We start from the raw sequence: 26,982 nt of genomic DNA on the forward strand, positions 1-26,982 counted from the left end.
AAAATCAAGGACTATATCCACTGATCTAAACCGAGGCAGACACTGAACCATATGACATGTGGCACTGTCCACACGTGCCTAGGGTACTCCTCCTTCAGTTCTTATCTACCACATGACTGTACAGGTGCCTGCGGCCATGGAAATCACAGGTATTTCTCACTGACTGTCCTGAGTGCCATATTAGTCATACTATGAATATTACCTAAGTTATTACTTGAAGCTATGGATGCCACTTTCATCTCCATTTTGCCTATAAATCAAATGAGGCTCAGAGGAGATGGATGAGGTCCTACAGCTGCTGAGCAGTTAGAGCAGGAGTTGAATCCAGATCTGTCCATAGTTGGGAGCTTGCTTATACAGGATACTCCCCCCAGGCCCCAAAGGAAGGTGTGAACTCAGCAGTTGCTTCTGGCTTTAGGTAACAAGGAGCACCTGTGGCTTCACATCGACGCTGCATATGCTGGCAGCGCCTTCATCTGCCCTGAGTTCCGGCATCTACTGAATGGAGTAGAGGTGGGTGCTTTTAACTCTGTGTGTGTGTGTGTGTGTGTGTGTGTGTGTGTGTGTGTGTGTGTGTGTGTTGCTGGAGATCCCGCCTTGTCCTCATGCATATAAAGTAAGAGCTTTACTACTGAGCTACTTCTAGCCCAATATCATTAAAAAAATTACTATATCAGTGACTTCTCTGTAAGAATCACAGGAACACAGGTGCCAGTGGCTCACCCCTATAACCCTAGCTACTTAGAAGGTTGAAATCTGAGGATCCTGGTTCAAAGCCATCCTGAGCAGGAAAAGTCTATGAGAAAGTTATCTCCAATTAAGTACCAAAAAAGCTGGAAGTAGAACTGTGGCTGAAGTGGTAGAGCACTAATCTTGAGCAAGAAAAACTCAGGGACAGAGTTTAGACCATGAGTTCAAGCCTCAGGACTAGTGCGCGCGCGCACACACACACACACACACACACACACACACACACTCAATCACTCAAGGAAGTGAGGAAATGGAGGCATAGTTTAAGTGGTAGTCAGTTGTGAACAAAAATAGCTAAGCCCATGAGTTCAAGCTCCAATACCCGAACAAAAAGAAGGGGGAATCACTCAACTTCTCATTGTTTAGTTTGTTTCAACAAATTATTTCCCAGACAATTCTAGTGATTATTACAAATTTATACTTCCTCAAGGACAGAGGCTGAGAACCTTTCCTAGCGGCATGGCCTGTCCTCTTGGAAAAACTCCTGATCAACAACCATTTTCTACTCCAGACCAAATCCCAGGCAGACCTGTTTGACATGTCTACAAAATTATAGGAAAGTATCTAAGGATCAGATAAAATGTTAATGCACTTCAATCATAGGGTCATTTAAAATGCCAACCTGCAATTCCCAACTGTCGGCCTCAATATGGAATACTGCACTACACCTAACCATCATGGCCACTTTACCCACAGCCACAGTTCATTGAAATGTCTCCTTCTGTCTTCCAAAAATGGTAAAGCATGGCCTGTAATGCCAAGTGAAACACCTGCTGCTTTTAAGAAATATCAATCAAAATTATTGACCTGGGCTCTTTTTCAGAGAGCAGCGAAATGTAAAATGGTAGACTTACCACAAAGAAATGAGCTATGGGCTGTGTTGTAGTTATTTCAGACTCAGGCAGGATTTTGTGTTGGTGGCAGCACAAATCCCCTTCCCCAGGAGCTCATTCATTAATGCAACGAAGGGTCCCAAAAAGCTACTTGTGGCAGTGTGTCCAGGGAAGGAGAGTCTGAGTTAGAATTGACATTGGCTAAGGAGGAATTAATTCTTGCTTAGATAGAGAGGTAGTGTGACCCCTCACCCATAAGTGAAGCAGGATGAAGATACAGGATTTGGCATAAACTGCTGGGTATGAATCACTTATGGGTGGTTGTATATCCTTGTGCAATTTGGATGTCCTCTGTATGCCTCATAAAATAAATACCATAATGATAATCATATTTAAGATGCATGGCAACAGTTCAGCCCATGGGAAGTACTGAGCATGCATTAGATGCTCTCATTATTTTTCACCCTGGCTTGGAAAAAGTTCCCCTCAAAGTCTCTCTGTTCTTGTATGTCAGCCTCGCCAATCGATTTTCTAATTACTACTTGGAATTCTCACAATGCTCTAACACCAGGAAAGTGAATGGCAGAGGTATGGAATACAAATGGCTCCATCTTCGAAAAGAATGATCTCCTTATTGCTAATGAATAAAATGACATTCTGGTTTATATCTCCATCTTTTCATTCATTCCCTCAGTCTTCAATAATTACTGATCAAGCACTTCATACATGCTATGGTTTAGATGGTTGGTGGGGGCCTTAATACATCCTCGAAAGACCTCTAGAAGCATTGCAGACTTGTTAGCATGGGAAATGTTTTTTTTTTTTTTCTTTATCATGGGATTGCTGATACCAGCCCCTCCATGGCCCTTGGCTGAGAACTTGTTTCATGAGTGTTTAGTGTTAGAAAATGAAGAATAAATCTCTCATAGAGGTTGAGTATTTCCAATCCCAAACTCCCAAATTCAAAATGTGAAACTTTTAAACACATGCTTATGTAGCCACAGAAGGCACATTCTATAGTATGAAACTTCGTTTTATGCAGAAAAAGTTAAATATTATATAAATGTATATTTTAAAAAGTCACCCTCAGGCTCTGGGCTGAAAGTGTATCTTGAAAGTATTTAAATTTCTGGTTTGACTTGAATCTTATCCCAAGGGGATCTCATTACGTAGATGCAAATATGCCTAAATAAAAAAATCCAAAAATCAGAAACATTTCTGGTCCCCAGCATTTTGGATGAGGGATAATATACAACGTTTTTATAGAGAGATCATATATAATACTTGAAATGTCCCTCCCGGTGGAAGACTATATTCACCTGGGATTTATGTACTTCTCTGGGGGATAGACTGTTTCTGAGGCTCTTTCTAGGTATTTGGTCTAGAGTTTCATGATCTTCTTTTCCCCTAGAGATGACAATTTGAGGTTTTGCCTTTCATAGGTAACTGACAGCTAGACCACCATGGAAGTGAAGAGCACCCATGGAGACCACCCTATCAACAGCAGACAGGGTTTCATGCTCGGACAAGGAGTCATTTCAATTTTTCCTCCTTATTGTTCCCGGCTCTCTCCTTGCCTGGCTGAGGGCTTTGCTGCTTGCTGGGTCAGATAAGCGAGCGACTGCAATATCCTGTTGTGGCCCTACCCTTGGAGATAAGGGCCTTCCTCTCTGTCAACAGCAGGAAAATATCACTGTTGGGTAATGAAAGGAGTTTAACAGACCAGCCCCAGAGGAGGGAACTAATAAAATCCCTAGCAAACAAACCTCCTCTTTAACCTTTTGTTTCCTTTTATCAACAAATGAAACTTGCTGTAATTTCCTGTTCCTTTCTCAAAATTACTTTTTTTTCCCCCCTGAAACCTGGGAGGAAATGAATCTGCACCTCCAATGGTGGGTGTTGGAAGGCTGGCATCCACTGACCAAATGGCTCCTGACTGACACCAACCTAGGCCCTTAAACCTTTGCTGCCTGCACAGGAATTGTCCCTGGATTACTTTAGATAGAGAAGAAGGGTCTGGAAGACTTGGAAAGAGTAAACATGTTCCCTTTGGGAGATTGAGCCAGCCTGGGACTTGTACTGGCAGTTGCCTTTATTTCCACTTCAATAGGGTCTGAGCCATTAGGCAAATCCCCATGCTTTCAAATGGAGCCATTTGTTTACCCCATTGGTTAACAAGAGGTGCATTATGAAAATGTTAAGAAAGTACCCTCCTGACAGGGCAATGGAAATATAGGTGTCTTTCTCTGCCATTCTGAGTACTTGAAATCTCTTTCTCCTTGAAAATCCTATGCATGGAACTGGAGTCAGTTACTGGTAGTAGTTACTCTGGTCTTCCAGGCAAGGAACCTATAGCTGTTAGGAACATGATAAATTTGGATATTGCTTCGAAAAGCAAAGAAACTGCACTGAGGTAAATGGGAAGAATGTTAACCTTATATCATCCTGGCAAAGGAACCTACCAGTTAAATGGAAAATGACTGTCTCCTGTAGAGTATCTTCCATTGTTTAAGATGACACATATATTCCTGAGTATTTTGCTAATTTATGAAGTTGAAGGAATAGTAGCTATAAAATATCTCATAGGCCAAATCCATGCAACTTCTGGACATAAGACTTCTTCATTAAATATTTCAAATACTCGAATATGTATCAAATATGCAAAATGTTATGTGATTTTATGCCAATCTGAGATGCTTTTCAGTGGGAATATAAATATTTATGTGCAGGGCCTTGTTTTATATGTAACTAGTTATAACTGAATGGTTTTCTTGTGATTGTTTTTATGCCTTGACAGTTTGCAGATTCCTTTAACTTTAATCCCCACAAATGGCTCTTGGTGAATTTTGACTGCTCTGCCATGTGGTAAGTTTCCTTCTTGGTCAGGCCTGGGTTTGGGAGCCCCAGGGTCTACAGACATAGGGCCTACAGGAAAGAAAGCTGCCAGGGATGACTGCAGCGTTAGAGGGTACCTGTCAGGTTGCCACATCACTACTTGCCTCCTCTTCTGAATCACTGAAGGAGTTTTTGCTAAATCTTACCTTTGGCTGTCAACTTTTATCTAGAACATACTGTTACCACACATTGGCACGAGAAAAAGAGAAGGCGAAGAGAGACAATCTGCCATTTGATTTATCTAGCAGCTAGGGAAAACGAATCCAAGGAAGTCTCAGTACATGCGTGTTTAATTCAGCACATATGTCTTTCATTCTCAGCTTCATCATGGGCCCCAGTCAAATGAATGCTAAGCTAAAACAATCTAAGTCTAAATGCTTACAAGCACTTGCTAAGCAGAAAGAAAAGTAACCTTCTGTCCTAGGACTTTCTTTGGAAATTCTTCACAACAGCTCCATAACCAGTTTAGTTATATTAAAAGTTAAAAAAACAAAACAAAACTGTGTACAAGACACTATGTTGAAAACGAACTTTACAACTTCGGTGCGGGGGTTGGGGGGTGTTAAAGGGGCCTGGTTGAAGTTGGGGAGGTGGGGAGGGAAAGGATGGCAGGGGAAAAACAGAGGAGGTAACAATACTTGATAGGAAATGTACTCACTACCTTACTCATGTAACTGTAACCCCTCTGTACACTATTTTTACAATAAAAACATATTAAACTCAAACATTAAAGTGAACAGTATTATATTGCATATGTAATGCTTTAAGAAATAATGATATAGCTGGGTGGCTAGTGGCTCATTTTTGTAAGGCTATTTGGGAAGTTGAGATCTAAGGACCACAGTTCAAAACCAGCCTGGGTAGGAAAGTTTGTGACTCTATCTCCAATTAACCACCACAAAGCCAGAAATGGAAGTATGGTTCAAGTCCTGGGCAAAAAAACTCAGGGACACAACCCAAGAGCTGATTTAAGCTCTTATACTAGAAAAAAGGAAGGGAAAGGGGATGGAGAAGAAGGAAGGAGGGAAGGAAGGAAGGAAGGAAGGAAGGAGGGAGGGAGGGAAGGAAAGAAAAAAGGAAGGACAAAAGGGCAAGATTTGATTAATAAATCATAAGACCACGATTAACTTACATGAATTTTACAGAGCATACAAAATGACAAAATTTGGAGATTTTTTAAAAAAAGTTTATAGGAATGATATACAGATTACACAATTTTTCAGTATGTTTACATCACAAAATTACTCAGGACATACTGAACTGGGTATTTTTCTACCTTAAAGGCAGAGAGTACTGGATGCCAGTGGCTCATGCCTATAATTCCAGCTACTCAGGAAGCTGAGATCTGAGGATAGTGCTCCAAAACCAACCTGCTCAAAAAAATAAGCCTGCAAAACTCTATTTTTTAATTTTTTTGTCGATCATGGGGCCTGAACTCTGGGCCTGGGCACTGTCCCTCAGCTCTTCAGCTCAAGGCTAGTACTATACCACTTGAGCCACAGCTCTACTTCCAGCTTTTTCTGCTTATGTGGTGCTGAGGAATCAAACCCAGGGCCTCATGCATGCAAGGCAAGCGCTCTACCACTGAGCCACCTTCCCAGCCCCAAGACTGCAAAACTCTTATCTCCAATTAACTACCCCAAAGCCAGAAATGGAGCAGTGTCTCAAACGGAAAAGCACCAGCCTTGAACACAAAAGCTCAGAGACAGCCCAGGCCCTGAATTCAAGCTCTACAAAAAAAAGAAAAAGAAAAAGAAAAGTCCAAGAGAATGAAGCTTTCACACAGAGTAAATAATGACGGGATTCCTAGTTTATCAAATAATCAGTTTGTTTACAAGATTTTCTACAGGCAAACCACATGTTCTATCCTTCTGTTCAGATCAGATTCTTCTTTGTCACAGTCTTTCTTCTCCCCCAAAATTTGATAAAACTTTAAAATCAATTAGCATACGTACATCTCCAATTCCATGTTATCAGCAGTAGTGATAAGACAGCATGCATCCTGCTGCTCTCAGAAGCATGAGTGTGCTTTGTACACTCTTGTACACTTGTAGTTGTGCCTTTTGTTTCAAAGGTGAAACATGCTAGGTGTCCCGACCTGCAGGACGTCAACGAGGGCAGTGAACCTAAGCTAGAAGGAAGGAATGAAGGGACAAGAGACACGAAGAATGATTGCAAGACAAGGATTCTGATCAAGCTGCAGATTTTTATTTTTCACACAGGGGTATTTATATGCTTGGAATAAGGAAGCTTTTCCATTGGCCATTAAGGAAACTTTTTCATTGGTCTTAGCAGCTGCAGGATGTTTGCTTAGGGCACGGGGAAAGGGTGGTCGTTAGCAGTTGCAGGATGATGGTCGGATTCTGTAAACTCAGCCTCAAGATGTTCCAGTGAGATAGTCAAGCCTATTATGTTGAGAGACTCAACTTTTGGCTCCCGACATCTCTCCCTTTCTTATTTAGAAAACTGGCCATCAATTGTTGGCTGCTCTTTTTAAGGGGGTGACAGAGGCTCTGTTCCTCTAAGGGCCCAGGGTTTTTCTCCGCTCCCGAGCGAGCGTCCTCACTCGGGGAGGGGAGTTTTACAGGCCTTGGCATGTTTTTTGAGGAGACGGCTTGTGGGTATGCATGCCAACCATCATGCACCAGAGCTTGCCACTCAGGGGTCTTGGGTTTTGGGATCTCGCGGATCCATCCCCCTGCAGTCTTACCTGCACCCTTGATTAGAGCATTTTTTCTGCCTCCCATAGGTGCATCCTCCCCCAAGCGGAGGGGCCTATAGGAGGAGGGGCGAACCTATCCCTTATGGCAATAGGTCTTGCCCGTTGAATGGTCAGGAGTTATGAATAAGGAGAAGGGTTTTCTAAATAAGAAAAAAGAAAAGAGGTGGGGGGTTCCCACTGGAACAAGCTCATGGCAAAACACTAATTAAAAGCCTGGGGTAAATCCTAGATCTCAATGCCTTGGTCCGCCATATCGAGGTGATGATGATGAACCTGTATGGGCTTAGAAGCCAAGAGATTAATCTGTTATTTAATAAATTCAAACAGGAGGGTCCATGTCTGGAGTTCTAGCTGCATCTGTAAGAGAGAAGGAATCATCCTCAGGGGGAAGGTTTCCCCTGGGTTGTGGTAAACCATTAACCTGTTTTATCAAGCATTCTGGCAGCCACCTTGGGGCTGCTTGTTCTTAAACAATCTCCTACTGGGGGCTGGGAAGGTGGCTCAGTGGTAGAGCACTTGCTTTGCATGCCTGAGGCCCTAGGTTCGATTCCTCAGCACCATGTAAGCAAAAAGAAAAAAGCCAGAAGTGGCGCTGTGGCTCAAGTGGTAGAGTGCTAGCCTTGAGCTGAAGAGCTGAGGGACAGTGCCCAGGCCCAGAGTTCAGGCCCCACGACCAGACCCCCCCAAAAATAAATAAATAAATAAAAACAATCTCCTACTCTTTGCCATCTTTTTGCATCTATAGTTCCTTCAAGGAGGAACCAAGGACACAAGTTCTCTATGAATGAGAAAAATAATTGTAAATCTCTTTTCTTAACCCGCGTTCCCCGTGTCTTGAAGGCCTCCTTGAAGTCTGACAGAAATAAATCCTGTGACGACATTGCTTGTGCCATGGGTCACTCACCTTGCATCGTCCTCACGCTCCTCCTGGATCTGTCTCTCGGCAGGGTCTGTCTAGGCGATCTCGCGATCTCGGACTGTACTTGGCCAAGTTTTCCCCGAGGACGGCGTTCCTTCCTTAGTCAGAGGCTTGTGCCCCACGTTGGGCGCCAGTTGTCCCGACCCGCAGGACATCAATGAGGGCAGTGAACCTAAGCTAAAAGGAAGGAATGAAGGGACAAGAGACACGAAGAATGATAGCAAGACAAGGATTCTGATCAAGCTGCAGATTTTTATTTTTCACACAGGGGTATTTATATGCTTGGAATAAGGAAGCTTTTTCATTGGCCATTAAGGAAACTTTTTCATTGGCCGTAGTAGCTGCAGGATGTTTGCTTAGGGCAGGGGGAAAGGGTGGTCGTTAGCAGTTGCAGGATGTTTGCTTAGGGCAGGATGATGGTCGGATTCTGTAAACTCAGCCTCAAGATGTTCCAGTGAGATAGTCAAGACTATTATGTTGAGAGACTCAACTTTTGGCTCCTGACAGCTAGGGATAGCTTACACTGGGTGCCAAAATCTCTTCTTTACAGAGTTTAATTTTTGGTCTTTTAAATTATATTTTGCCTTATCTTTAAGTACTTGTATAAACAAATCATGCATCTTGGTCAGTGTCATCCTAGCAATGTAGTTTTGTTGTGGTGGGGATACTCAGTCCCCTGAGAAGATGTTCAAAAGCTGGAAAGTAGAGAACCCCATTAGAGAACTAGCCTGGGCCCCTGGACCTGAGCAGGTGCAGAGAAGCCTTAGATGTCATAGCCAGGCATCCAGCCCAAGGAACACAAAACCAGCCTGCAGAATGCATGGGAAAAGAGCTATCAGAAAAGTGTAGTGCTGCTGGGCAATGCCAGCCAGAGGAGAGACTTGTAATATGGCAGCCATCTCTCATCACCTCCAAGATAAAACAACATCTGTTCAGCTGTGGCAATAGATGCCAATTTTATTTAGAGCCCTCTTCTTTTTACAAAAATCATTGTTATTACAATGGTGATGTACAGAAGGGTTACAGTTATATAAGTCAGGTAATTAGTGCAATTCTTTTTAGACAGTGTCATTCCTTCCCTTGCTCTTTCCCAGTTCTTCCCTCCTGTCCCCACCCACAACATGGTGTCTGGTATCACTGCTTCATTTGTTCACGCTTTGTCCCTCCATTTCTGTGTCCCACCCCTTACCCTCCTGAAGACAGATAAACGAACAAGACAGAAAGAAAATAAAACAGAAACATCAGCAAAGGAGAAAGCTTCTTGTTTCCCTTCCTGGAATTCATTTTGATAACTATTATTTTGTATCATCAGAGGTACATAGGCATTGAGCCTTTGTATTCCTTCCCTAAGAGTGTCCTCCTTTGGTCTCGCTGAGTGTGAATGCCTGGAGTCCTGTATAATTTATCATGGCCTGATGCTTTTTCTATCTAGCTCTGCCTATGAGAGAAAACATAGGCTCTTTGTGTCTCTTTGAGCTTGGCTTACCTCACTTAATAGGATTTTTTCTATGTCCATCTATTTCCCTGCAAATGATATAATATTATACTTTCTAATGGTTGTGTAAAATTACATTGCATAGAGGTACCACATCTGTCAGATTCCCTCATCTATTGTAGGGCATCTGTAGAGGCCTCATGGACCTTTTGAGCAGCCCTCATGGGGGAGGACCTGAATATTACCACTCCTCCTTACAGATGAGGAAACTGAGGCCATCAGGGATCACAAATGTTTGGGATTGCTGGTCTACAATGCACATTCTAACACCTGGTAAGGAGGAATATCATAAATGCAGCATTCTGCTCATGGCTCTGGTCACATAATGACTATGGTAGATTGGGAGATTTGGGAGAAAGATCATTTTATTCGTGATGTGGTGAGAAACAGTTGAACTTTCCACATACTTTCCTGTGCTGAATTTCCAGCTGGCTCACTCACAGACCTTGTCTGGCAGCTCAAGATCTGCTGGACACAGCCTGTAAAGGGATTATAGAGGTGACATTGGATGGAGACTCAGGAGGTGGGGGATGTGGCCTTTCACAGGAGGGAAAGAGGGATGAAGCCTGTGGATGAAATTAAACCCCCATCCTAGGCACACAAATGATCCTGTGATGACTGAAATGGTTTGGTCCTTGTTCCCTGGGCTGGGGAGGACTTGCGGAGGGTGTGGTTACAATACTAAGAATCTCCCTATCTTTCTGTTAGTTTGAAAGGCTAAAAGACAAGTTTTAATTTTTGAGTCAATGTACTCAGCCTCCTGAGTAACTAGGATTACAGGTGTGAGTCACCAGTGCTGGGCATGAAATGATATGAATCTTGATGGATGGAACTGGACATAGATGGACGGCTGTTTTAACATGATCATTTGTGTTTATATTTTGGAGCACTGTGATTGCAGGAGTTTACTGGGACTGCCATGTGTGCTGCCATGCACAGTCCTGGAAGCCCAAAGTCAAAGGTCAAGTTCAATGTCAAGGTGTTAGGAGGCTTCCCCTTGGTTTGTAGATGGCACCCTTACCTGAATCTTTTGTATTTTTTGGTGTGAGGCTTGAACTCTGGGCTTAAGCATTGTCCCTGTGCTCTTCAGCTCAAGGTGAGCTCTCTACCACTTTGAGCCACAGCACCACTTCTGGTTTTCTAGTAGTTTATTGGAGATAAGAGTCTCATGGACTTTCCTGAGCTGGTGGGTTGTGAAGAGAATGCCTCTCAAGAATTTTCAGTGTCTATCCTGAGGAAAAGCAAATCACTGACTATTAAATGATCAGTTGTGTGAGTTCAAAAACACAATATTCAAGTTAATATTATATTACATATAATATGATACATTCTATAATTATATAAATTCAAAGCTATAATCGTGTATGTCTTTATGAATTGATCATGCGTAATAAGACAGGATGCAAAATAAAACACCAGGAAGTGAGTGTTTGAAAGGGGTAGGGTAGGGTCAAGGGGAAAGTGATAGACAAATGAAGAGGAGAAGGTGTGATGCAGTCAGGAATCCACTCTATATTCTAAAAATTAAGAAGAATGAGGGAAGGTGAAGGTCAGGAAAGGATGGAGGAGAATGGTTTATAATGTTTATCTGAAAGCAAAGCAATTCTGTTGCCAAACCAAGATTTTGTCCTATGGCACCATAAAAATGGCATGGCTATTTTATTTCTTTATTTGTTTGCTTTTGGTGCTGTACTAGGGCTTTAACTCACATTTGCCTTTTTTGTTGTTGTTGTTCAAGGCAGATGCTCTACTACTTGAGCTATACCTCCATTTTTTTTCTGGTTAATTGGAAATAAGATTACAGGATTCTCTGCTTAGGCTAGTTTTCCAGCCCTAATCCTCAGATCTCAGCCTCCTGAGTAACTAGGATTACAGGTGTGAGTCACCAGTGCTGGGCATGAAATGATATGAATCTTGATGGATGGAACTGGACATAGATGGACGGCTGTTTTAACATGATCATTTGTGTTTATATTTTGGAGCACTGTGATTGCAGGAGTTTACTGGGACTGCCATGCGTGCTGCCATGCACAGTCCTGGAAGCCCAAAGTCAAAGGTCAAGTTCAATGTCAAGGTGTTAGGAGGCTTCCCCTTGGTTTGTAGATGGCACCCTTACCTGAATCTTTTGTATTTTTTGGTGTGAGGCTTGAACTCTGGGCTTAAGCATTGTCCCTGTGCTCTTCAGCTCAAGGTGAGCTCTCTACCACTTTGAGCCACAGCACCACTTCTGGTTTTCTAGTAGTTTATTGGAGATAAGAGTCTCATGGACTTTCCTGCCTGGGCTAGCTTTGAACTGCAATCCTCAGATCTCAGCCTCCTGAGAAGCTAGGATTGCAGGCATGAGCCACCGGCGCCTGGTCCTTACCTGAATCTTCATTTGGTCTTCCGTCTGTGCAGTTCAGGTCCCGATGCCTTGTTCTCACAAGGACACATAAAAGAGGACATTTGCCTGGCAGATTCCTTTTACCTTAATCACCTCTTTAAGGCCTTGTGTTCAAGTAGAGTCACAGTTGAAGTCCTGGGATTAGCACTCAAACAGACAAATTTGAAGAAAGGGACACAATTCAATTCATGGCAATGTTTACAAGAAATTATCATTTATTTATTTATTGTTGGTTGTGGGGCTTGGACTCTTCTGGGCTTGAGCGCTGTCCCTCAGCTCTTCAGCTCAAGGTGAGCACTCTACCACTCAAGCCACAACACCACTTACGGTTTTCTAGTGGTTTTATTGGAGATAAGAGTCTCACAGACTTTCCTGCCCAGGCTGGCTTTGACTGTGATCCTCAGATCTCAGCCTCCCGAGTAGCTGGGATTACAAGCCTGAGCCACCAGCACCGGGTTTATCATTGAAATTTAAATCAGACAACTTCAGGTTAAACTTCATTATCTTAGTTATGTCTCCTACTTCCTATTTCTTTAATTCTTACTAAAATGGAATTTTCTTGTGGTCTATTTCCATACACTGAACTCCCCATTCTTCCTCAAAGAAATTGTCTGCTCCCTTTCCACAGTGAATATTTTCCCCCATGACATTGTTTTGCTGGCGTAGTTGTTCATAATATACAGCAGGTGATGCTGGTTGGCAAAGGAATATCTCAATTTAGAAGAGCCCACCCCAAACTTACACATGTATTAGCCTGTTCAGGCTATCACAAAATACCATAGTCAGGATGGCTTATAAACAACAGAACTTATCCTTCACAGTTCCTGAGGCTGGAAGTCCAAGATCAAGACCCTGGTACATTCTGTGTCAGGACATGATGGCCTGTTTCCTCATACAGAGCATCATCCTGCCATGTCCTAGAGAAGGGCATAGGAACTTCTGGGTTCTTTTATAAGGAGTACCCACAAATCCCATTCATGAAGCTCTACTCCCAGGACTCCACACCTCCCAGAAGCCCTGTCTCTTCATCACTTTGGGATAATTATTTCAACACAGAAATTTTGGGGGAGATAACCAGTGGCTCATACCTGTAATCCCTGCTACCGAGGAGGCTGAGATCTAAGGATGATGGTTCGAAGCCAGCCTAGGCAGGAAAGTTTGTGAGACTCTTGTCTCCAATTTGCTACCAACACAGTTGAAGTAGAGATGCTGCTCAAAGTAATAGAATGCTAGCCTTGAGCAAAAAAGCTAAGGCACAGGGCCAAGCCCTGAGTTCAATCCAGAGTACCAGCACAAGAAATACATGGGGGGCTGGGAAGGTGGCTCAGTAGTAGAGTGCTTGCCTTGCATGCGTGAGGCCCTGGGTTTGATTTCTCAGCACCACATAAGCAGAAAAAGCCAGATGTGGTGCTGTGGCTCAAGTGGTAGAGGGCTAGCCTTGAGCTGAAGAGCTGAGGGGCTCAGAGTCTAGGCCCCATGACCGACGAAGAAAAAGAAAGAAAGAAACAAATGGGGGGGGCATAAATGTAATGAAGGACTGTAGTTAAGAAAAAGGTCATAATTTAACTAGAAAGGGATTTGATTTGGAGTGTTACAGAGTTCAGCAAGAGCACTATTGATTTTATACTCTAAGAATTTCAGCCATGAGATGAAGTTTCCAGCAATAAAATATAACCAAAGGAAATCAAGAAACTAAATAAAAATAAATTTCCTGTTAATGCAGGTTGCTGTTCATGTAACAAGGAAATTGTAAAGAGAAGAGCGTGGGTAAGAGGGTGAGAAGCATGAGTAGGGTCTAGGTATTGATAAGGCAGAGAAAAATATGCTGGAAACTGTTGATTGGCTATCTCATCCATTGATCAATTGTGATGGGGTAGCCAGGGGAAGCCTTTTGGTAAAGTGATATTTGATCAGAAAACTGCATAGAGGATGTTCACCTGGGGGTGAGAACAGCCAGTGTGTGCAAAGTCCCTGAGGTAGAGAAAGCACAACACTCTATTAAGATTTAAGTGACAGCCTTCCCACTTCAGGCCTTGAAGTCCTTCCTACTATATGTTATTTGGTCCATCTGGATTTAAATTTCTTTTAAATTTTAAGCTACTTGCATTTAAAAATTGGTGGGTTATTTTTTTGCATACATGTGCAGCTTTTTTTTTTCAAATGTTCCTTGGAATAATGAGAGCTCTTTAAAGGGTCATTTTCATAATTACAGAGGCCTGGAGGGGAACAGCCCTGGGCAGGGAGCATGTTTTCCATTTTGGCACAATCCCTGGTGTCCTGCCACACACAGTCAGACTGTGGACCTTGCCCTGGGCACTTGCCAATGTGAGGCTCCTGGATAACTCCCATTACAGATTAGCCGTCGGTCACCACATGCTTTGTTTGGAAGAGGTGCTGTGCCAAGTAAGATCGCGGCACCAGGCTACAGGAAGCAGAATGAAGCCCAAGTTCTCAGGCTGTCTGGAGAAAATTCCCCTGCTCTCTTCCAAGTCCTTTCTGTACTTGGCAGAGCAAGTGCACCTAAGCCCTCCCCAAGAGGCACGGGCTTCTGACATTTCCTACAACAACAGCATTTAGCAAAAAAAAGAATTCTACATTCAGAACAATGCCTGTTTATGCAGCACTTCGCTTTCTGAGGTATCAGCACACTGAATCCTCACGGCAGCTTTCCTGAAGTTGGAATTGTCCTCCCTGCGATCTGAATCAGGCAACTGGTACTCCGACTAAGCCTTCCACAGGGGTGGGTGCTCATGCCTGAGGTCTTAACTGCTCAAGAGACTGAGGCGTGAGGATTGCTAGAGTCCTGGAGTTCTAGACCAGCCTGCAAACATAACAAGAAACAACAAACAAACAAACCCCAGGGAGATAATGGAAGGATGGAGGGAAGGAGAGAGAGACACACACACACAGAGACAGAAAGACAAAGAGAATGAGAGAGATCTCAAGGTGTGGCTCTAGTGGTAGAGTATCTGCCAGCCAGCGAGAGGCTCTGAGTTCAAACTTCAGTAGCCATAAAACATTGCACATCATTATCCATGGCCAGGACTAGCCACAAATGAGATGTGCTAGATGTAAGGAAAATTCTGCATCTCATGGCATGCACGTGCTAAGGAAGCGACTGGTATCATATAAACACCCATGCAAAGGGAATCAGAATCATAGAATGTGTTCCTCATGGATGCAGAAGAAATTGAGGGAAGACAGGACTGTTTCCTGGTGTGAACAAGACTTCTCATTCTGTGTTAGTTCGAGCTGTTGTTGACTCTGATCCTTTCTGGAAATACTGAAAATAGTCCTGACTTTCAGCCCCGGCATAAAGGCCATAGACGATGACGATTAGATAGACACAGCATCCGCTTCTCCTTTGTCTGCCAGGAAGAGAGCGGGGATCAGCTGCACATGCTCAAGAGCAGTTGGTTCCCTTCCGCCTGTTTATAGTAAGAGTAGACCTTGCCCTGTAAAGTAGGGACCAGAGGTGAGGTGAGTGAAGTCTGAGGTTTCATTCACACACTTTTGCTCCCCACTGTCCTGAATACCTATGGGATAAAAATAAATATTTTACTTTTCTAAGGGATCATTGCAGAAATGTGAAATACCGTCATAGAACAGAACACAAGTAATAAGGACAATGGTTTAAAAAAAAAAGGCTTCAGAGTAGGGCAGGTATCTCTCTGCACCTCTAAAAATTTAAAGCAAACATTCCTAAGTTGAGAGATTTTTACAGATATGTGAAGATTTTACTAATTCAACAAATAGCATAAGAATAGGTGCTTATTTGCTCTTATTGGATTTTTTTTTGGTATTCCCTACAGTAAGTGTCTCTCTCTTGTTTAATGAAATGTAACCAACCAATGGTTGGTCCATAATTTAACATAAACACATTGGTTGAATTTTCAGTATTGAAATGGACAAGATAATTGAAGTTTCTAGAGTTGGCAATCATCACAAACCCAGTAAATACATTTCCTAATGAATTCATTATTCTGCTCATAAGCTTTTGATTGTTTACTGAGTATTTTGAATCTTTTATATCATATGTAATGTGAACCAGTCTTTCAGAACTTAATATCCCTTTCATATCAAGTCCTTTTCCAAAAGAAAGAAACTTCTATATGGAACCAAAGACAGCCATTGTATACATTGAAAAATGTCTTGAGTCTCCCCAATTAGTTTTTTTTTTTTAATCACAAATTGGTTTGTTTGTTTTTTTTTTGAGTCCAGTCGTGGGGTCTGAACTCTGGGCCTGGGCGCTGTCCCTCAGCTCTTCAGCTCAAGGCTAGTGCTCTAACACTTGAGCCACAGCGCCACTTCCGGTTTTTTTTCTGCTTATGTGGTGCGGAGGAATTGATCCCAGGTCCTCATGCATGTGAGGCAAGCACTCTACCACTGAGCCAACTTCCCAGCCCACACTTCTGCTATATTGACTAGAGGTTTCATTGCTTCCCCCTTTAGTTACTTTTTTTAAAGTTTTAATACAGCCAGGCACCAGTTTGCGCCTATAATTCTAGCTGCTCAGGAGGCTGAGATCTGAGGATTGTGATTCAAGGCCAGACTAGGCAGGAAAGTCCATGAGACTCTTATCTCCAGTTAACCACCAGAAAATCAGAAGTGGCACTGTGGCTCAAGTTGTAGAGAACTAGCCTTGAGCTGAAGAACTCAGGGATAGCACCCAGACCCAGAGTTAAAGCCCCATGACTGACAAAAACAAATGTATGAAATCAGCCAGTTATTGTAGGATAAATCTAGACTTTGTTTAGTTGTCCTTGGTTATGGTGAGATTTGAGTCTAGAAGTTCTATACCATTACTAGTAGGCAGTTTTCATAATGATGGTGAGATTTGGATGCAGAACTTGCTTTACAGTCACTAGTGGGCAGTTTTCTATGCTTGTGGTGAGACTTTGTTCCTCCAGATCTTAGTCTTTTGAGTAGCGAGGATTACAAGCATGAGCCACTGGTGCCTGACATTCAAATACTTTTTAACAGCAAATATTCTTTTTAAAAAATTGCAAAGGACCTTACCAGCCTCATCAGAAATGTTATTCATGGAAAACCAATGCTGTTTTGTCAAAGTTAGATTCACATCAATTCTAAAATCGGTGAGAAGCTGAGTCACAAAGCTATAAAAGAAGCTCATCGTTTAAAAGTTAAAACTCAAAGTCAGACAATAGCACACAATAACAAATAATATACAATTCTATTTTGAAAATAGAATAGCATTATCCAATTGTGTTTATTCCAGATACTGTATGTCAGGTGATTTAATATTGGAAGTTTTTTAAATAGCACTCACTGTGTTTGTGGATAAAAGATGGCTATCATTGCATGTGTACCATGTCTGTCTGTGTCTGTCTCTCTTCTCTTGTGCTGGTACTAAGGCCTGAACTCAGAGCTTGGTGGTGTCCCTTAGGTTTTTTTCCCCTCAAAGCTGACATTCTACCATTTGATCCACAGCTCCACTTCTAATTATTTTGCTGGTTCATTGGAGATAAAAAGCCTTACAGACTTGCCTGCCTAGGCGACCTTTCAACCATGACCCACAGATCTGAGTGTCATGGGTAGCTAGGATTCCAGGCATGAGCTGTCTTTGGATAATCTTCAGAATTTAAAAATGTATTTTATTTCCTTTGACATATTTATTATAAAAGATACAAGTGAACAAGCAGGTCAAGGGATGGAACGGAGAGGGGAGGGGATGACACTGTGACACTCTGGGTGCCCAGCACCTCAACTTGGTAACAGGAAGCTTTGTAAACATATAGCTTTCCTTTAGTGGGAATTCTCCACTCATTAAATCACCAGTGAACTTAGTTCATCCTCCTTCCCTATATATTGGGGGATGGGACTGAAAGCCTATCCTTTAATCAATAATGCCTTAGGCTTTCTGGCCAGAAATCACGATCCTGAAACTACTTGTCTGGCTCCAATGACCAGTCATCTCATTACCATTCAAGATATTCATGTGTGTGAGTGTGTGTGTGTGTGTGTGTGTGTGTGTGTGTGTGTGTGTGTGTGTGTGTGTGTGCTAATACAAGGGCTTGAACTCAGGGCTCACACTTGCAGTTGGCTTTTTCTGCTCAAGGTTCATACTCTATCTACCACTTGAGCCAAGCCTCTACTTCTGGTTTTTGATGGTTAATTGGAAATAAGAGTCTCACAGAATTTTCTTCCTGTGTTAGCCTCAAGTCCTGATCCTCAGATCTCAGCCTCCCAAGTTGGGTAGCTAGGATTATGGATGTGAATCAGTAGCATCCAGCAAAACATTCTTTTCACTGCAAAGACTAAGGGTTCTAGAAGCTGTATGCTAAGATCCAGATCAAAGGCCTAATATTTGTTTCTACTATATGCCTTCATCTCCTACACCCCCTATACACACACACACACACACACACACACACACACACACACACACACACACACACACACACTTACACTTCAGTGCTCAGAGCTCTGGAGAGGCTGGATCCTTTCATCCAGGATGATGAGCAAGGCTATAGTTGTGATTACAGGTAAATGTCATCATACAGGGCACTGGAACCAGATTCTTGAGCAAAGCCAGGTCAGGGGAGTGGGCAACACAGACCAATCCAAGACATGATGCCATGAACTTAATCATTTCTTCTCTTGAACCAGGGTGAAAAAAAGAGCTGACCTAACAGGAGCCTTTAAGCTGGATCCTGTTTACTTAAAACACAGCCACCAGGACTCAGGTAAGTATATGTGCCTGCTCTTGCAGTGTTTTCAGGGAGGTTGTTTTCATCAGAGATACACTGGGAGTGTCCAGAACAGGGATGGCCAGGTGCCTGCCCCCTAGATTTGCACTCATACCTACTTCCTACGGTGGTTAAAACGTTTTGCATGTCACTGGGGGAGCTGTGCTGTAGCTGTATAAAGAACATAAACCCGTCAACTGGGTACTAGTGGCTCACATCTGTAATCCTAGCTACTCAATAGCTTGATATCTGAGGACTGAGGTTTGAAGTTAACTCAGGGCAAGGAAGTCCATGGGATTCTTATCTCATTAACCACTGGAAAGTCAGAAGCAGAACTGTAGCTCAAGAAGTAGAGCACCAGCCTTGAGAGAAGAAGCTAAGGGACAATGCCTAGGCCCTAAATTCAAGCCCCAGTACTAGCACAAAAACAATCAAGGTGGGCACAGGGTCAGATAGGGTGCACTTTCCAAATAGGACCAGGCATCTCCAGTGAATCAGAAAGCATCTTTAAAGTAATGACAACTCTAAAGGCTGGATTTGCCCACACTTCACCAGTACCACAAGGAGAGGATCAAGTGGCTGAAGAAGATTGGGTAGGGATGGTACCTCAAGGTACACACCAGTCATTGGGCGGTAGACCAGTTGTCTGTGCTGGTGTCAATGACATGGTAGTACAAAGGCCCAGTCTCTGAGAAGAATAGTGAGAAAAAATAGACAGCAAGTGGCATGCAGTGGAAACCAGCTGCTTTCAGACACATAGTTTCTGAATGGTCTCAGATTTGGCTGTGTACTTCTCAAAGACCGAAACAGAGAGGAGGCACAATGAGGTATTGGAGTCATAGTGAGTATATAAGTCAACTCTGTATTGCTATAATTAAGTGCCATTAGCAATAGAACTCCAGAGAGGGAAGGTTTGAATAGCTCATGATTCTGAAGGTTCAACTTCAAGATGGGGCAGCTCCATCAATTCCTGCCTCTGCATAAGATACAAAGGAGCCGGAAAGGAGAGAGGACTGGTGAAATCCTACTATGTCCTCAGAGGACACATCGCTTGATGACCTAAGGACCTCCCACTAGACCCTGCTTCTCTCTCTCTCTCTCTCTCTCTCTCTCTCTCTCTCTCTCTCTCTCTCTCTCTCTCTCTCTCTCTCTCTCTCTGAGTGTGTGTGTGTGTATGTGTGTGTGTGTGTGTTTTGGCACTGGGGCTTGAATTCAGGACCTCACTATTCTTGCTTGACTTGTTCTGCTCAATTCTGACATTCTACCACTTGAACCACAACACTACTTCAGCTTTTTGCTGATTAATTGAAGTTAAGAATCTCAAAGATTTATCTATCAGAGACTGTCTCTGAACCTCGATCTTCAGCTCTCAGCCTCCTGAGTAGCTGGGATTATTGGCTTGAACCAGTTTGACCCTACTTCTTAAAGGTCCCAAAGCTGGCATCTGGAGAATAGACTTTACCTTTGGACCTTTGGAAGTCACTATCCATATTCAGACTTTATTGGTGGCCTAGCAAAAGGCCAGATCTTTCCCTGGTACAATGATATGCAGGGGAAAGCTCCAGTTTCTCAAAAATGGTGTCATTAGAAACGTTATCTTAAATGTCAGGGTTCATATACATAGTGCATAAAGTGCATAAAGCCAACCATAAACACAGTAATATGTACCACTTATCTGGCTCTACCTAACAATCAGGAGGCTGGGCTAAGCACAAATCATTTGCAGCCTTCTCATTCCACTTGCTTTTCCATCCCTCAGATAGGATTCCTGGAACGTTGTTCTTGAAGCCCTTGCCTCAGTTTTTCTCCTGAATTTGCCTGGTGCCAGGATTCAGGACTTTCTGTACCTATTCCTTTTTCCTCTTCAATATTCCTCCATAATTTGCTTTAGCCATTCCTGACTGATGTCATGTGTTTTCTTTATGATTTCACTCAGCCAGAAGTGCTCCCCCTGGTGGCTGCTTTCCTGACTTGTTCAAATCTCCTGGATGTCTAAAAGAACACATCTAGATATTGTTTTTTAAAATCTTATAAAACATTTGAGATCCTGGCCAAGTAAATGTATAAGGGTACCTGAGCCAGCTCCCTCCAGTACATCCCTTATGCTAATCTCTATATACCTTTCAGAACAGAATGTACACAAGTACGTCATCTTCTGAAAGGTGTCCATGGGACAATTCTTATTCCAAACTTTCAGTTTGGTGTTGAGCATGGGGCTAGCATGTGAATTAGTGCATGAATGACAAGTTTCATTCTTGGGAACTTATCTTCTGACATTTTTAGATAATAACGGACTCATAAGGTATTAGTGACGGAAAGGAACTTAGAGACAACTTGATCCAAACCTCACTGGCATTGGTGAGAAAATAGGCTCCAGGCTAGAAATGGGTTTAACATTGGGTGCTGAGTACTATGACAGCAATTAAGGTGAAATTTTGATGAAGCTTTCTATAGATCTAGTTGTATAGAGGGCAATCTCAAGCAAGAGGGGTGGAATCTTTGCCTGGTCTGCCTTTACCTGCCCAGGTACTCTAGATAAACACACCAAGGCTCCCTGCCAGATGAGAGGGGCCTGTCCCTGGCCAGCATACCACATCTCCACCCGTCCCAGCTGAGTCCGATCCACTAAGAGTCCTTAGCATGAACATCCTCCCTTCCCCCTTCCTCCCCCCACACCCCCATCCCCTGTGAGGCCTTCCCATGTAAGCAGGCATTCCTCAGCTCAGCTGAGCTCCTCTCTCAGGTCCTCATACCCATGTTAGCAGTCACCTTGCTCACTGGCTTATGTGTCTGTCATCTGTGTCTCGTACCAGAACATATAACCTACAAGGGAAGCCTGGCCTTCTTGCTGGCAGCTCCAGTAGGGCCTGAGTGGACAGAGAGGTGCAGTAGCAGCAGGGGAATGATAAAGACAACAAGACCTCAACCTTTGGTCCCACTTCACTCATGCATCATTTGCCATGCTGCCTTCTGTAGCTACAGAGTCCACAGCCACCGAGTCAGCCAGCTATGGACACACAATATTCAAAATGCAAAAAGAATTTTTGTCTGAACATACGCAGACTTTCCTTTGTCATTATTCCCTGGACAATAGTGTTGAAGGAAATCTAGGGATGATTGCAGAGCTATAAGAGGGTGGGCAGAGGGCCTATGCATAGTTTAATTATGCAAGGGGCTCACATCCAGGTAACGATAGGCAGCCAATTACATGAGAACCAAAATAAATAGTTATGGTTTTTTATAAAGTATTTTTGGTGCTGGTACTGGAGCTTGAACTCAGGGCCTGGATATTCTCCCTTAGCTTTTTCACTCATGGCTAGGATTCTACAACTTTAGCCACCACTTCACTTCTACCATGGGTTAATTGGAGATAAGAATCTTAGATTCCCCTGCTCAAGCTGGCATTAAACAGCAATCCTCAGATCTCAGCCTCCTGAGTAGCTAGGATTACAGTTGAGCCACCAGACTAGGATGTATTAATTTATTTATTATTTATCTATTTATTTACTTATTTAGTCTGTCATGGAACTTGAACTCTGGGCCTGGGCGCTGCCCCTCAGCTCTTTAGCGCAAAGTTAGTGCTCTACCACTTGAGCCACAGTACCCCTTCCGGATTTCTGGTGGTCAATTGGAGATAAGAGTCTCCATGGATCTTCTTGCCTGGACTGGCTTTGGACTGTGATCCTCAAATCTCAGCTTTCTGAGTAGCTGAGATTATAGGCAAGAGCCACAAGCGCCTGGCTAGGTTTTATTTTTATAATGGGAAGTTCTGTCAGATGCTGGGTCAGGGGAAGGAAAGAGGTAACTCCTGTTACATGGGCTTTCCAGATGTGATCTTCATTAGTAAAGATCGATATTTTGGAAAGTAGGAAAGAGTTCATACTAAGCCAGGAGGGTTTCCTAATCCAACCTGATCCAACTAGAACACATTGTCAAAATCTTGTCATATTTCTTATCCAGCATCTTTTCAACATTGTTTGGTTTTATTGTTTTAGCTCTGTGCCATTTACAGGCTGTCCATGCCAGCTTTATCTAATGAAGTTCTTAAGTGGTTCCAGATCAGACAAAAGGGAGTTAGTGGGGAGGGGTCATCCATCCATTTCTTCTTTCTCAGGCCAGTCATCTGCATAATCAGTGCCGGTGATGGGACCAGTGTCTGGGTCTCTTTGAATCACATCTAGGTTACTTCTAATGACTCTGCTGCCCATGTTATGTTTAGTAATCTGACTACTAACAAGAGGCCACAGGGTGAAAAGGAAAGCAAGGGTAGGCCGGGAGCTATGACGGCCAGGTGATTGCAGGCTCTGTCTCAGAGGTGCACATAGCGCTTATTCCAGAAGTCCTAAATGGCCCACAGCATCCTTCTCTCCCAGAAGCCAGATGGCAGTCAGAGGATGACCTCAGATTTCCTGTAGCCATGACATACATCCTCCTGTGTGGTGGAAGGAGGGAGCATTCGGTGCTGCTCCAGGCTGAAATGGTGAAAGCCTGCTGCAGCCAGCCATGTGACAGCAACTATTGCCTAAGACACAGAGGGTGCTTACAAGTGACACCATGCCTCAGCGGTCTGAATTAGCGGCTCAGATTCCCACAGTAGGCAACTGACTCCATTCTCTGCCAGCCCAAGCCTTGTGATGCTCACCTTGTCCATGTCCAGAGCCATCTTGAAACACCCAGGCTGCTTCCCTGTGCAGTCTGGGATGTATGGCTCTGAGTCCCAGAGTGACTAAAAGTTCACGGTAGCTAGGTGATTTTGTGTGTGTGTGTGTGTGTGTGTGTGTGTGTGTGTGTGTGTGTGTGCGCGCGTGCGCTTGAATGTAGGGCCTAGGCATTGTCTCTTGAGGCTGGTGTTCTACCACTTGAACCACAGCTCCACTTTGGGATGGGCAGTCTTGGTAGTTAATTGGAAATGAGTCTCATGGACTAACCTGCCTGGGCTGGCTTTGAATGTTGATCCTCAGATCTCAGCCTCCTGAGTAGCTAGGATTATAGGCAAGAGCCACTGGATCCTGGCTTTACTTCTGGCTTTCTAGTGATTGGTTTGAGATAAACTATTTACTTTGATGCCTGAGCTAGCTTTGAACCTCGATCCTCAGACCTCAGTCTCCTGAGTAGCTAGGATTATAGGTAAGAACCACTGGCTTATGCTTTACTTCTGGCTTTTTGGTGATTGATTTGAGGTAATCAATTTACTTTCCTGCCTGAGCTGGCTTTGAACCTCGATCCTCAGAACTCAGCCTCCTGAGATTATAGGTGTGAGCGACTAGTGCCCAGATTCAAGGCCACCTTTCAGAACTATTGTGGAGCCACTGAGACTAGGATGGAGAACCCACTTGGTAGGTATTCACAGAGTACCTGCTCTGTGCCAAATACATAGAAGCAAAAGCAGCACCATCAAGCTCCACTTTTTTTCCCTTAATATTCCAATCACTTTTTGTATAACTGAGTTGCCTTCCTGTACATGCATGAATGAATGAATGATGAATGACTTCCATGAGCTGAATGTTAACCTCCTGTTGGGCACTAAATAAAATCACTGCTTTTCATGTGTAGGTAGCTACAGAAAGCCAAACTGACAGGGCTCCATTAATAATTCAACATTTCCAATAAGTGTCCTGGGCCTCTTGCTCTCAGGGGATGCCTCTCCATATATCACCTTGAGACATATCATAAAACATACAAATAAACAAACAAACAAAATATGCAGCCTACCCAGATCCGAGGAGGTTTCCTGTCTGTTCCAAAAGATCAAGAGTACGACACAGGAAATCTACCTGGAGGATGAAATGACACATCCTTCTAAAGGTTTCACATTTTTCTTTTTCTTTTCTGCAGGGCTTATCACTGACTACAGGGTAAGTGGATGATGTGTATCACTAAGCTGCAGGTCAGTCGGTCTCCAAAATGTGAACGGAGGAGGGTGGTGGGATGCAAACTGTTCCTACTGTTGTCACTCAACTGAGTCTGACTTGATTGGTTGGTGTGATCCACCAGGGCTTGGGCACAGTTGCTGAGATCACCAATCAGAGGTCCCAGGCCAGCGGGGAGATATGCATGATTGCTGTAAGAGAGGGGGAGGGTCTTTCCCAAGAGACACTGGGCACTCCCTCCTCTATCTTGCTGCTGTGTGCCTGGAGAAAGTGGAGTCACAAAAGAAGCAAAGTGCTCAGACAGAGGGAGGACCATCATCTCAGCAGCCTTGCCTTAACGTCTTTTAATCTCTCTCCTTTTGCTTTCTTTACATGTGTTTAGTGTGTTTTGAAAATGTCCAGGTATCCTAGCTTTACTCTGGAAAGGAATTGGGACCATAAATGACTTGGGGAGGCCAAAGACTGGGGGTGTGGTTCAAGTGGTAGAGCACTTGCCTAGCAAGCACAAGGCTTTGAGTTCAATCCCCAGCACTTTGTGTGTGTGTGTGTGTGTGTGTGTGTGTGTGTGTGTGTGTGTGTGTGTGTGTGTGTGTGTGTGTGTGTGTGTGTGCGCGCGCGTGCTGATCTTGCTGGGGCTTAACCTCAGGGCCTGGGTATTGTCTGGAGCTTTCTTGCTCAAGGCTAGTGCTCTACCACTTGAACCACAGCTCTACTTTCAGTTTTTTGGTGGTAAATTAAAGATAAGAGTCTCACCGGCTTTCCTGCCTGGGCTGGCATGGTACTGTGAACCTCAGATCTCGGCCTCCTGAGTCGCTAGGATTATAGGTGTGAGTTGCTTGCTTCCAGCTTAGGGCATTCTCTCTAATTAATGAGCAAAAGGCTAGAACTGGAGATGACTCAAGTGGCAGAATATCAGCTTTGAGTGGGAAAAAAAAAGCCATGCAAGAATGACAGTCCCTGAGTTCAAGCCCCAGTACACACACACACACACACACACACACACACACACACACACACACACACACACACACACACACACAAGGCCATGAAACACTATCATGCTCACTTCCCTTGTTCCTCCACCCCATCCTTTCTCGACCCCTTTGTTACGTGTTTTAGTTAGCAGAAAGTCACACAGAGTGTGAGGTGTCAGTCAGAGGTTAAAGTTGAGTGGGGCTGGGGGCCCCAGTCTTTGGGATCAACATGTGGGCACCCTGTGTTTTCTGTGAAGAGGTGGGCAGCAGGAACATCACCCTCAGGACATGGCGTATAAGAAGGAAATGGATACTGTTCTCACACACCCTGACAGAGCATCGCGGGCAGTGAGGATCTCATAAGTATGGGACTCAGCTCCCTCCTTTCCCGTGGTCAGAAACACCAGTGGCCCCCTGCCCTCACGTACACACTGATTGAAAGCTCTCCGGGGCCTGGCTATGCCTTCCCTGCTGCCTTCCCGGCCCATCAGAAGCATAAACGATAAACATCATCAGTGCCTTCCAAGGCAGCCATCTCTGTCCTGCTTCTTCTCCCGGTGATACAAAGAAAGCCTCTTTCCAGGGGGCCCCTGCTCACACAGCAGGGGCTGAGCCAGCCAGGCTGGGAAACAGCAAAGCAGAACAGGGTCACTGGGGAGAATTAGCTGCCTCCAAGAGAAACAGGCCAAATGACGGGTGGAAAAGGAATCTGGCTGCTAATACATTCCTCACTGATGTACCGTTTTCCGTTTCATTTCAGCACTGGCAGATTCCACTGGGTCGGAGGTTCCGCTCTTTGAAAATGTGGTTTGTCTTTAGAATGTACGGAGTCAAAGGACTGCAGGCTTATATCCGCAAGGTGACTGTCTTCATCCATTATCTGAGTAATCCCTCGGAGAGCTGAGGGGACTAAGAAATGAATGTAGATGTCCTAGGACGCAAATACGACCATATGTTGCTTCAGCATGTAGCTCAGTTCTGGGGAGATGCCCTCACCAGCAGACACAGTCCTGGGGGACCACAGTGGTACATGCGGTCTGTTAACTAGAACCTCATGATGCAAGCCATGACTGCCGATGGTAACAGAACTACACTGTACTTTTGAGTCTCTGAGATTAGGGCATTTATAAATGGTCCAGTGCACAATTCTGGGTCTTTTAAGATACTTCTTGTAATGAAGAATATAAGCCGATCAGCTCCAGGAAGACGGGCAAAGGAGAAACAATGCAGGTTGTTTTCTTCCTTCTGTCCTTCTGTCCATCCTTTCCTTCCTCCTGTTCTCCCTCCCTCCCTTCCTTTTCTTTCAGTCTCTCCCTCCCCCTTCTCTCTCTTTCCTCAGGCTCTCTCTCTTCCTTAGCTTTTAAAAGCTTTTTTTTTTTTTTTTTTTTGCTTAAGGCTAGTACTCTACCACTTGAGCCACACCACCAATTC

The 26,982-nt window shown here is 43.8% G+C and overlaps 1 protein-coding gene across 3 annotated transcripts in view; it reads left to right on the forward strand.

Annotated features, from left to right (window-relative positions):
- The window catches only part of Ddc (dopa decarboxylase), a 103,006-nt gene that overhangs the window by 65,157 nt on the left and 10,867 nt on the right, over positions 1-26,982 (forward strand). For all 3 annotated transcript variants that reach the window (XM_069995987.1, XM_069995985.1, XM_069995986.1), the window contains exons 8-12: positions 419-513; positions 4,381-4,448; positions 18,628-18,704; positions 24,543-24,562; positions 26,312-26,410. In XM_069995987.1, coding sequence (XP_069852088.1) covers positions 419-513; positions 4,381-4,448; positions 18,628-18,704; positions 24,543-24,562; positions 26,312-26,410 — 359 coding nt within the window. The remainder of the gene's footprint in view (positions 1-418; positions 514-4,380; positions 4,449-18,627; positions 18,705-24,542; positions 24,563-26,311; positions 26,411-26,982) is intronic.

The sequence above is a fragment of the Dipodomys merriami genome, unplaced genomic scaffold (assembly GCF_024711535.1).
Source record: "Dipodomys merriami isolate MVZ:Mamm:240054 unplaced genomic scaffold, mDipMer1.0.p SCAF_5, whole genome shotgun sequence".
NCBI classification, from domain to species: Eukaryota; Metazoa; Chordata; class Mammalia; order Rodentia; family Heteromyidae; genus Dipodomys; species Dipodomys merriami.